The sequence below is a fragment of the Octopus sinensis genome, unplaced genomic scaffold (assembly GCF_006345805.1).
Source record: "Octopus sinensis unplaced genomic scaffold, ASM634580v1 Contig16048, whole genome shotgun sequence".
In the NCBI taxonomy this organism is placed as follows: Eukaryota; Metazoa; Mollusca; class Cephalopoda; order Octopoda; family Octopodidae; genus Octopus; species Octopus sinensis.
Genome location: NW_021834105.1, coordinates 15,198 through 26,920, shown reverse-complemented (window position 1 = coordinate 26,920; position 11,723 = coordinate 15,198). Strand labels below are relative to the sequence as shown.

General features: G+C 37.4%; 1 protein-coding gene across 1 annotated transcript; it reads right to left on the bottom strand.

Annotated features, from left to right (window-relative positions):
* Nucleotides 1-5,480: 5,480 nt before the first annotated feature.
* Nucleotides 5,481-9,219, bottom strand: LOC115230645 (general transcription factor II-I repeat domain-containing protein 2B-like). Its single transcript, XM_029800787.1, has 3 exons — nucleotides 9,019-9,219; nucleotides 7,148-7,974; nucleotides 5,481-5,778 (listed from the first exon to the last, which is right to left on the bottom strand). The coding sequence occupies exons 1-3, from the start codon at nucleotides 9,217-9,219 to the stop codon at nucleotides 5,481-5,483; spliced, it is 1,326 nt and encodes a 441-aa protein (XP_029656647.1).
* Between the last annotated feature and the right edge of the window lie 2,504 nt (nucleotides 9,220-11,723).

The following is an 11,723-nucleotide window of genomic DNA, read 5'->3' as shown; positions in this document are numbered from 1 at the left end:
TCAATAATCTGGTTATTATTGGATCCTTGCTCTTTCTAAAGGTGAGAATTACTGACATTCAAAACTTTTTTGTAATAAAAATAAAGTTTTTTTCATTAATTATTATTAATTATCTTAATTTTAAAATGGTAAACCTAATACCTAATAAATTAAGCAACGTGTGAACACGCTGTTGATTTAATTTGTGGTGCTCTCTTAATTATTTGCTACACTTTATTTTTTTATCTTAATTGGATTCAGAAGGAGTAATTCAAGATGTATTTTCTTTTAATGATTTAATTATCTGAAAGTTCATCATCTTTGTGATATTTTTCGATTTTATTCCTTTAATCTCCTTTTTTTACTTATTTCTATTTATAATTTTTGTGATATTTTTCGATTTTGTTTTTTTAATCTCCTTTTTTACTTATTTATACTTTTTGTGGTATTTGGATCTTATAATTGTAACAGTCCAGACGTGAGTCATTTTTCAAAAATTTATAGTATTTTTTCAATAATTTAAGGTAAGTGTTTTAAAATAATAAAATGATGAAGATTAGGAGCAATACATGTTAGAAGAGTGGAGATAACGCCACTAAACTTATCCCATTAACAGATATTGTGGAAACTAAAATATTATTTATCAAAATATACTATGGGAAGATCCTCCTGTTCGTCGATCAGTCTTTGCGGCTTCTTAAATCGCATCGTGAGCTATTCCAATGGCCTCATTTTGCGTAGTGTATATTCCAGAATAATTGGTCATAATTAGGGCAACCAAAAAATTGCACTTTTTAATAAAAAAAATTGCAAAAATGAATTTTAAAAATTGTAAAAAATTGCAAAAATAATTTTTTTAATTGTAAACATTACATTATGCAAAAAATTAACGAAATTATTTATTGTAATAGGAAATCAAATATTCCTGAACATTTTCAGGTTTAAAGTTCCTCTCTTTACTAAGAATTTTCGTCAAAAGAGATATTGCCCTTTCGATAGATGCTGAACTTGCGCTACATTTTCTGAGATGTGAATAAACTTCTGGCGATAGATTCTTATTTGAGAATTCAAGAATACTTAGTATTCCTGATTTCTCAAGCTTTTTTGATATATAGGATTTTATGTCGCATGGATCTGATGTAAAGTCTAGGGTGTTTAGATCACCATAAGCTGTTGCAATGGAGTAATCAAGCAATTCAGTATTTGAAATCATTTCAATTAATCCCAAATAATTTGAACTGATTTGGGTTAAGCTTGGAAACAACGTAGGATTATTCACTGATTTTTTTGCCTAAAATAATTAAAAACTAAAACATTTTGTATTAAAACTCCATCTCCTTCAAATTCAGATACGATTTTAATAATTTCTGGAAGATTCTGGGAGTAATATTTTGCTGCTTTTAGCCAGCTTCCCCATCTTGTAACCACAACTTCGGGTGGATTTCCGATTCGTGAAAACATCTCCAAACGTCTCTTGTTTTTGACTGTGGCAGCCTTTATAGACGAAATCAATTCATCAACATCTGCGAAGTATGCCTTAATCTTTAGAGCACAGTTGTGCAATAAATGTGACACGCAAGTCACGTGGAAAAGATTTTGGTATATCAATTTCATTGATGCCCCAGCTAAAATTAAATTTATTTATATATACCACTGGTCATATATCTCGCCCCATCTGTAACGAATAATATAAAATTTTCACGTTCAATAGAAAATTTCTTTATTACTTTGTCCACCTCAACACAAATTGTTGAAGTAGTAGGCGGATAATATAGATTGGTACACGATACTAAATGAAGATTTTTTGGAGTGGAGATTTTCCCAATCAAAGTAATTAAAAAACGAGTTCCATTGATTTGGGCTTCATCACAAACAAAAAAAACACATTCCCCACTATTGAATAACTTAAAAAAACAACAGTAAATGAGTCTGAATGGTATTAATTTTATATTTTGATATTTCTTTAACATTTAACCTGCAAGATGATTCAGATGGCAAAGGATATGTTTCCTGCTCAAAAAGCCGTATGAGGGAAGGATGTCTGATTTTATAAATTGGTATGTTTGCCTCCAAAAACGCTTGTGTTACTTTGATCCCCCAATCCTTTCGAGTATCCGTTATCGCCGAAAGAAATGTTTGTGAACTCTGAGATGAATTTGTCCATTCTATAAATTTAAATTCAAAGAAATACTGTGTGCTTTTAATGTTTTTTTGAAGAACGGTGCGCATCAACAAAAAATTTTGTGTCACACCGTACAACAGTTGAGCAATTGGAGCAAAATAAATTCCCTTCACTGTCAATAACAAACTCGGGGAATTTCTTTGCATAAAATGAAATTTTCTGTGACACTGTCCTTTTACCCATTACAACAAACAACTAAAACACGTTTTAATAATCTTTTACTTATAATTATATTATTTTTTAATATTAAAAAATTGCAAAAAATTGTAAAATGACTACAAAAAATTGCAAAAAATTGCAAATTTAAATCGAATAAAAATATAATTAAAATTAATGTCTATTCATTACTTTATTATTTATCGAATTTTAATTAAATTATATTTAATTGCAAAAAATTGCAATTGGTTGCCCTAGTCATAATTATTAAAAAATACTGTGTGGTTATCCAATCGAATGCTGTGTCTCCTCCAGACCCGATTGTTGAAACGAAATTTGTATTGTCTATTATAAAGAAGGGATATATTTCAAACGTATAAATCTCTCCATTGTACACACATACAAAAATTACAATCTAAAAATATTACAAGAATTTAAATATGCCGATAATTGGTATGGAAGTGTGAATGCTGACAGGAATTTTTCGATGAAGTTTATCAAAATCACTGGGCCTACATTACAAGACAGTCTAAAAACAAATAAATTTGAAAAATAAGCATAAAAACGACGAATCTGCGCTTTCATTGCATTAAATACGCCCATATTTCCAGAAAAAACCAATAATTGCATTATTAGTAGGGCAACCAAAAAATAGCAAAATTTTTGTTGTAATTATTTTCTTCGATAATTTTATATTTTGTTGTATCGACATTATCAAATAAGGGAAGCCTTCTATTGTTGGTATTAGCATCGATGTCATGTTTAATAATGACAGAATCTCCGATATTTATATTTTCTTCATCGTGGCTCCATTTTCTTTTGTTCTTCATTTTCTCGCCTGCTTTGTGATGTTTTTCAAAACAGATTCACAATTTTCAGATGAAATATTATGTGACATGGTTTGCGTGATGCCTATGGGCCGCGTGATACCTGACGTGACCTTGAAGCTTAACTTAATGTCAATATTGTAATACAGTTGAATAAACAAAATAAAAAAAATCAAAATTTTAATCAAATTTTTTTAATCTACTAAAATTTTTTTTTTTTTTTTTTTTTTAAATGAAATAAGTTAGTCAATGATTAAAAGGCACTTGCGGTTGCACGCATGATGGAGTGTGCATTGCCGCGAACGACAGCTATTCCAATTTGTTGGAATAACCATGACACTTCTCGAGGCTCCCCACGTCGCCTAGCAACTTTTCCTCCGACTTCTCTGATGAAAGAAGTCGTAAGAGGGCCGGTTACCCCAGAAGTCTCCACAGCGATAGGTACGAAGCGGTACCGTTGTCCAAGATTTGCGTATTTGGCAATTTTTCTTTGCTCTGCAGCATCTGCTGCAGAACCTGGAGAGACAGCAGAAGAGATCATATTAGTTTTGGAATGGGTGTCAACACACGTTGAATCCCAAACCAACGATTTTCCACAGGAGTAGGGAAAAGTGGTCATTCCATCGGGTCTTTTCCCATCACCACGATCCAAGCCCACTGGCTCTAGGATCGAGGGGAAGCCCGCCGACTCAAGGGCTCTTAAGATAACATTGTTAATAGCGGAGTGCCGAGGAGCTCGGCCAGCACTTCGTTTGCAAGAGAGTGGGTGTACACCTTTGACGTCAACCATTTTTCCACATCTGCAACGATGTTGCTCGCAGATGTCAAGTCCGAGTCTCAGTGCAGTACCGATACGCATGCAGTCATCCTCTAATAATGTTCCGAGGCCAGCAATTGGCATAGCATTCAGCCATGACCCACTGTGTGGCACAGCTGCAGAGCGTAAGCAGGCGAGGCGGTGCTGGTCGAGCCTCATTGCCAGGTTGTCTGCGGTGAATTCGCAGCGTAATTTGTCCCAGCTCTGTTGGAGTGATGTTTGGATCGGGAATTTTAATCCTGATTCCTTCCACAGCATACATCCATCTTCAAAAGGCCTGTCCAAAGAAGATTCGGGGGATTTATGTAGAATCTCCAAGGATAGCCTTCGGCAGGATGAGTGAGAGGACAGGAAAGCTGGGAGGGCAAGGTCCAGGGCGGATCTTAGGCCAGCTCCGCCAGAATTAAGAGGTAGTTTACACTGGGTCCACCCGTCATTATCGAAACGGACATTTAGGATCCACTCGGCACACAATCTTAACGTATCATCGATAGAATGCAATATTTCATCTTGTATAAAGCAGGGCGAGCATCTCAATAAATATACAGTTTGGGCACGTGGATGCAATTTTTGAGGAGGAAAAAGGCCGTGTGGGAGTCGAGTAGAGAGAGGCGTTCAGTAAAACGGGACATTTCGACACTCTTAGCTCTGAGGTGGTTTTGCACTTCGGACTCTCCGAAAGGACACCCAAGAAAATAAACATCGTTGAGGCGTGTTTGTTTTGTGTCTGGCAAGATTTCTGAAATCTTTTCCATTACTAAGCCAAAGTCTTGAATTGGGACTGAGATATTTATGATCTCAGTTTTTTTGGTGTTGATTATCAGCCCCATTTTTGCCAGGGCAGGAACAATTTTATATAGCTCATCCAAGACAAAATCAACAGGGCCACCAATAGTGGCATCGTCAAGGTACCAAAGGTTGAGAGGTGTCTTTACATTACGAGCCACCTCGTCGATTGACAGAGCGAATAGTAAGGGCCCAAGAGGGTCACCTTGTTGGACTCCAGTCCGTGAACGGACAATGTGTTTGTCAAAGACAAGCGAACTTTCGGACCCGTAAGCAAGGTGAGCCAGACTCATGATCTCTGGGGTACGCTGCGAGCACGATTCCAGCATACAGTCCCTTCTCAGACTGTTGAACGCGTTTGAGATATCCAGCTTCACCGCAAAGGAATTTGGGGAATGTCTTGTGTCAGGTGAAAAAAAAGCTCTTGTCGCGTGGACAGCAGCTTCACATCCGTTGGAAACACCAACTCCCAGTTGGACTGGAGATAATTCAGCGGCAACACGGGGACAGACTCTTCGGGCTGCAATTTTGCATGCGAGCCTCCGGAAGACATTACCGACTGCAATGGGGCGGACTCCTCCATCGTTCTTTCGGAAAGCAATAAGGTGTGAACAGAAAAGTAGATCCCTTGCAAAGCCTGAAATCTCAGCATTGACAATCCGTTCGACAAGCTTGGTAATACACTTGATCAGGCGGATTCCAGTCTCCATAGTCAATCGGGAAATCATGTCCTTTATATGACTCGGCCGGAGACCATCAAATCCCCCACTGCTACTCGGTCTGAAAGATTTAATCCCTTCCAAAATTCATCATCAGAAATTGACAGTATAATTGCATTGTCTCGTGTGGGAAACTCCCGTAAGTCATCTGGGGGCATCGGATGTTTGTTTTTGAGGTGTTCCAAAGTCTCGGCAGTAGATTCAGCAAGTGAATCAGCGGACGAAAGGACCCGAACTGCCGCACGGATGTCGCCATCCATGAGTTTACGACTAACTTGGGTTTTGAACCACTGGGGGGATTTTTCCGTGATGCTTTGATAGTTGAAACCACATTAGCACAATCATTAACACAATTTACCACCAATTGACGCATGACCTTGAATAGAGTGTGCAATTAACAGATTTTGAAAAACACTTTGATAGTTGAAACCACATTAGCACAATCATTAACACAATTTACCACCAATTGACAGCGCAATCTGAAGAATTTGCGTAAAAATATTTACTATTTAGTTAAGTTTTTCGTAAAGATAGAATTTATTTTCGGTATGTATCTTTTCCTAAACTTTTTTATTATTCAAAAATAATTTTTTCAATAGATAACCGAAGGAGGGAAGACGACCTTAAGAAAATAAGTTTTTCGTCGTAAAGATAGAATTTATTTTCTGTATGCCTCTTTTTTCCTAATATTTTTTATTATTCAAAAATATTTTTTAAATAGATAACCGAAGGAAGAAAAACGAAGCTGAAGAAAAAACGGGCACCTTAAGGTAATTAATTAAGTATAGAGGTGAGGATGTTTATATTCCACGAATTCCGATAATTTCTGATGAATTACCATTTAGATTTAAAAGGCTGCAATTTCCTTTGAGGATGAGTTTTGCAATGACAATAAACAAGGCCCAGTGACAGTCATTAAAGGTAGTTGGGTTATTTTTAGAGAATGAGTGCTTTTCACATGGACAGCTGTATGTGGGATGCTCGAAGGTAGGCAGAAGAGAAAATTTATTCATATATGCCAAGGAAGGACGGACGACAAACATCGTTTATCAACAGGCGATAGAATAGGGTTACATTAAACCAGGTAGTTTTATACATCTACATAAACTTATAGTTGTTTGATGAAACAGGCCCTCCGCAGGAGCTAGGTCGCGGTGAGCGAAGCGAGCTGCCGAGCTAGTTATTTATATCTCCAATCTAGGATTTAAAAAAGTTAAAACTTTTAAGGGTCGCGCAAATTTACAAATTTCACAGTTTCGAATGACTTTTCGAATAATCTCATTTTTAACTGTAAAATATCGTTGTCGAAATTCATATTCAATTTTGTTAACTCCTCCATGCGAGAAGTCATGCAAACTTTTAGCAACGATCTCCATTTCTGGTTCATTGTCTAGACCAGGGGTCACCAAACTTTATGCACTCGCGGGCCGGATTGACCCCAACACAATGAACGCGGGCCGGAGCACGTGCATAGGATTATAGTTTTACTAGAAATTCATAAGTGTGTTTTTTACAATAAAAACTAATTTAAACAAAAATAAAGTAAACAAAAATTTTAATGAGAGCTATGGAACTGTGATCTTTTTTTGATAAGTTCATCAATATTGGTTTTAAATTGCTGCATCCTATCATGAGAATTGATTTTAAGTGTCCGTCAGTCAATCTTGCACGATGGGCAGACTTAACATATTTCATCCTCGAAAACGTTTGCTCACATTGGTAAGTTGTGCCAAATATAGAAATCATCTTTATCGCAAAATTCTTTAGTCTCGGAAACTCATCATCCTTGAGATATTCGTAGAACTCAGCGAGTTTGGTCCGTCTGTGACAATCTTTGAGCTGTTCATTTGATTGTAAGTCAATAACTTCTAATTGTAATTCATGTTGAACATTTTCAACATTACAAGAAAATGGATTTTCGAACAAAATTATATCGCTTTCAATTTTGTCAAGTTCAGAAAACTTATGTAAAAAATGATGTTTTAATTCTTTGATAATCCCAATTTGGAAAGTAATGTCGATCTCATTACAGTTTGCCTCACAAAAACTTTTAAAACAAGAAAAGTGTGAAAACTGACGTACTCCAAGTTGTGACTCGAATAACATCAATTTTTGTCGAAATGCTTTAATTATCCTGTAGAAATCACAAATTAAGTTTTCCTTTCCTTGTAATTTCAGATTTAGCTCATTCATGTGAGTTGTAACATCAACCAAAAATGATAATTTTGATAGCCAAGCAAGATCTGATAATTCGGGATAATAGTTATTTTTACTGGTTAGAAAAATATCAATCTCACTTCGGAGTTTATAAAATCTATTTAATACATTACCACAGCTAAGCCATCTAACTGCAGTGTAATATGGTAAGTCAAAATATTCAGATCCAAAATCGTCAAGTAAAACTTTAAACTGACGGTGATTAAGTGAGCTCCCTCGAACAAAGTTTATTATGCGAATAACTGGATTCAACACACATGAAATATTAAGAGCCTTCGCACATAGTGCGTGCTGATGAAGGATGCAATGAATGAACAAAGTGTTTGAAATATGTAATTCCTCCAATTTATTAGTTATTTGCCCAACTAGACCCTTTTTAGAACCAGCCATATTCTTTGCCCGTCAATCGTAACACAACTCAGTTTCTCCCATTCAAGGTTATAGTCACTTATAGTTTGTTCCAATTCATCAAAAATATCTTTTCCAGTGGTTGTTCCATGAATAGAACAAACAGATGCCAGTTCTTCAGTTATGGAAATATTCTCATCAACTCCACGAATAAAAATAAGAAGTTACGATGTTCCCGAAATGTCAACTGACTCATCCAATGCAAGAGAATACCACAACATATTACTTGTCTTTTCACAAATTTGTAAATATATATTTTTCCAAGCTCTTCAGTTCTCCGTGATACAGAACTCGCCGACAAACTTATTCCATCAAATAAGGAAGAATTTAACTGCTTCAACAATTAACTGCTTCAATAATCCATCACTAAAGGGTTTCCCGTGTTGTGAAATAATTTTCGTTATCTCGTATCCAGCTCTTGTTACATTTTCATTATTTTCAAAATTTTTTTTTATAAGGCCTTGTTGAATTTTTGTAAAGTGCGTTTCAGTGATTCAACTTTATCCTCACGTAGCTTTCCAGTGTACTTGGAATATATCGGAACATGATTCGTTTCATAATGACGTCGAAGTGATACTCCTTCATAACAGAGAGATGTTCGTGGCCATATTAAACATAAGTTTCTGCTTTAATTCATCTTTCGCAAAAAAATACTTCAATTCCCTAATTTATTGAATACACGGCATTCGCGGTCACCCTTTCTTTTCATATTAGACATAGCAACAAAGAAAAATTTAACGTTAATGCTGATAAGTTTTTTTCGAATTAAATCTTTGCAAAAATAGTTTAATTTTTTAATTAAAGTTTTTATTTAAGTTAATTATTAAGGTATTAATTGAATAGCTCGAAATAGTGCGCGGGCCGGATAAAAATGTGTGCAGGCCGGATCGGCCCGCGGGCCGTAGTTTGGTGACGTCTGTTCTGTACCAACGATTTCCAGCTTCCGCGGTTTTGGGCCAGTATCCGAAGTTCGTCGAGATCATCACAGGTCTTCAGGGTTTTCTTTAAATGCCTCAAGTCGTCTTGCAGAACAACCGGTAGGGTTGTTCTGAGTCGTCCTCGGAATTTTACGTCATCTGATAGGAAGTATTCTTCCATGGTCACGTAGGGAGGTGAAGTTGGATCCATCCTCAAGATGTGTCCAAATAGCCTCCAGCAGCAATTGACGATGTCCCGGCTAATTGGCCCCGAGTTGCTGATGTTGTAAATAGTCGAGTTGCAGATTTTCTTCGGCCAGTGTAAGTAGTTCAGGGAACGAAGCTAGTTTCTGTGGAGAATCGAAGTTCTTTAAATCTGAATCAGAAATGCCCCATGTTGAGGAGTTGTAAAGTAGTACAGGTTTGACGAAAGCGTTGTAGACTCTAGAGCGTAGTGATGGGCCCATCGAGCAGTGTCATAAACAATTCTTAATAACAGTTTTTAGAGCAACAGCAGCCAGGGTTTTTCTACGCATTATGTCCTCCCGGTCACCAAGCAGTGAGTCAAGCTTCTTGGATAGTCTCCATGTTTCCATAAGTTGAGTGTCTGAGCGTGATAACCACTTCCGTCTTGTCCGGGTTCATTTTTAGAGACCATTCCCCGAGTTTTCCTGGTGCAATCTCCAGCAGGCTAGCCAGTGCTGATCTGTCGCTCGACACGAAATCGACATCATCCGCATAGATAATTTCGGTGATTGACTCACCGTATAGGCTTCTCAGCTCTCGTAGGGAAGCTTCGAGGTAAATCACGAAGAGCAGTGGTGAAAGGGAATTACCCTGAGGAGTTCCCACATTTGTTTAAAAAGGGTCTGGACAAAGTCTTCCCATGGCGGACAGTAAGTTCCGTGTTTGTCAGTAGTACCTGGATCATTCTGGTTTCATCCTCTTCTAAGAAGCTCCGCAGGATCTTCATTAGCAGATCTCGGTGAATGCTATCGAAAGCTCTCGACATATAGATCTCCAGGATGATTGCGACACTTTTGAATCTTTGGTGGGTTGCACATCGCCATCGGTAGCCCCACAGAACGTCTGCGGTAGATCTTCCTTCTCTGAATCCGCTGTGGTTCGGCGACAGAAAGGTGTTCACTCTGTCCCCGATACGATTAGAATTCCGGATCCGAGTGGAGTAAGTCGTTTTCAGTAAACATATCATTCAGAATGTTCGCTATATTCCTTAAGAGAGACTCGGGTCCGTATTTTAAAAGCTCCGCACTGATGTCGTCCGGCCCCGCAGCTCGATTGTTTTTTAGCCTGCTAGCTGCCTTTTTAACTTCATCCAGAGTAATTTTATTCCTCAGAGGTCGTGCTGGGGCAGAGAAAGGTGATATCGGCACCGTGTTCGTGTTGAATCGTTGTTTAAAGAAATCCGCTATAAGGCTTACTACCTGTTCCACCGGGTCAAATACTTCAGTTCCTTTGTTGGTTAGGAGTCGAGGTTTGGGGCTGCTTTTCTTCCTATTGAGCAGCCGTAATGCTTGAAACATTTGTGCATTGTCCTTGAGAGATTCCAGCTCTTTAAGTCGGGAAGTCAGAGTATCCCGACCGTATTGGAGATTCAGTCGCTTTATTTGTTTCTGAATAATTGCTTGTCGGGCTTTCAGTGCATGTTTGGTATCCGGATCCGTAGTGTTCTCAATCGTCAACTTGAGCTCTTATTGTTCAGCCGATAGGGCGAAAACATCCGGATGGCATAATCTGATAGTGTTCTTGTTCTTTGGGTGTTTTCCAACACATTTATCTGCGGCCTGATGGATTCCACTGGACATAGCTTTCCAAGCGGCAGTCGGCGTTAGTCCAGGCTTCATATTTTTGAGTGATTCTTCAATCGATGATTTGTAGATGATTCGGGTCGATGGTGAGAAGACCAGTTTTTCCGTCAGGTATCTGCCCGGTGTATGAGTCATTCGATGATTTGATTTTTTCAGTAAGTATGATTTCTGCAGACTGAATCTGCTGACAACCACCCTGTAGTCACTGTCAACGAGTGATCCACCATAAGAGCGAGAGTCCAATAGAAGACATACATCTTTTTGTCGGCAGATGATGTAGTCAATTTGGTTATAAATAGGCACGCAGTTCCCATTTTTGTCACGTCGACTTCCCGTCCAGGTGGATTTATGCCGAGAAGGGCGTTCAAAAGCCGTGTTGCATAAGAAAAGTCTAAATTTAATTTAGCGACCGAATAAACCAGACATTCTTTCTGGATTTTGCGATATTTGAGCGAATTTATTATTCCATCTATTGTGTCGCGAACTACGCTGGCGACCAAGGTGACCTACATAGTTTGACACTAATTACTGACTCAAGATAATTGTTAAATATTCAAAAACCTTAACATTTTTAACTCTATTCATAGTAACTATCTTGGTTTCATTTCGTAATTCGATCTAAATGTTAGGAAAGACAACTAACCATTAATCTGTTATTAGACATTATATTTTTTACTTTTCCCTTTTCTTCATATGGGGATTCAAATCGGTGTAGCTTCAATGACGGATTCGTCCTACAATCTTTTAAAATTCGAACCTAAACTGTTATTATTTAATTATACCTCATTCCCTATTTCAAATTCATACTTTGACCTTTGTACTCCCATCTTTTTATTCATTCTTTTAAAATAAGATGAATTCATGTCTTGATGAGTGAAATTAAAAA

Bases quoted from the DNA above. Each gene is read 5' to 3' on its own strand.
- LOC115230645 (XM_029800787.1), bottom strand. From the start codon at position 9,219: ATGGATCCAACTTCACCTCCCTACGTGACCATGGAAGAATACTTCCTA. The intron at 7,975-9,018 runs GTACAGAACAGA...ATCCTTCATCAG, and splicing joins GCGGAAGCTGGAAATCGTTG to CACGCACTATGTGCGAAGGC. The intron at 5,779-7,147 runs GTCTGCCCATCG...CAACTATCAAAG, and splicing joins TCGAGGATGAAATATGTTAA to CATCACGGAAAAATCCCCCC.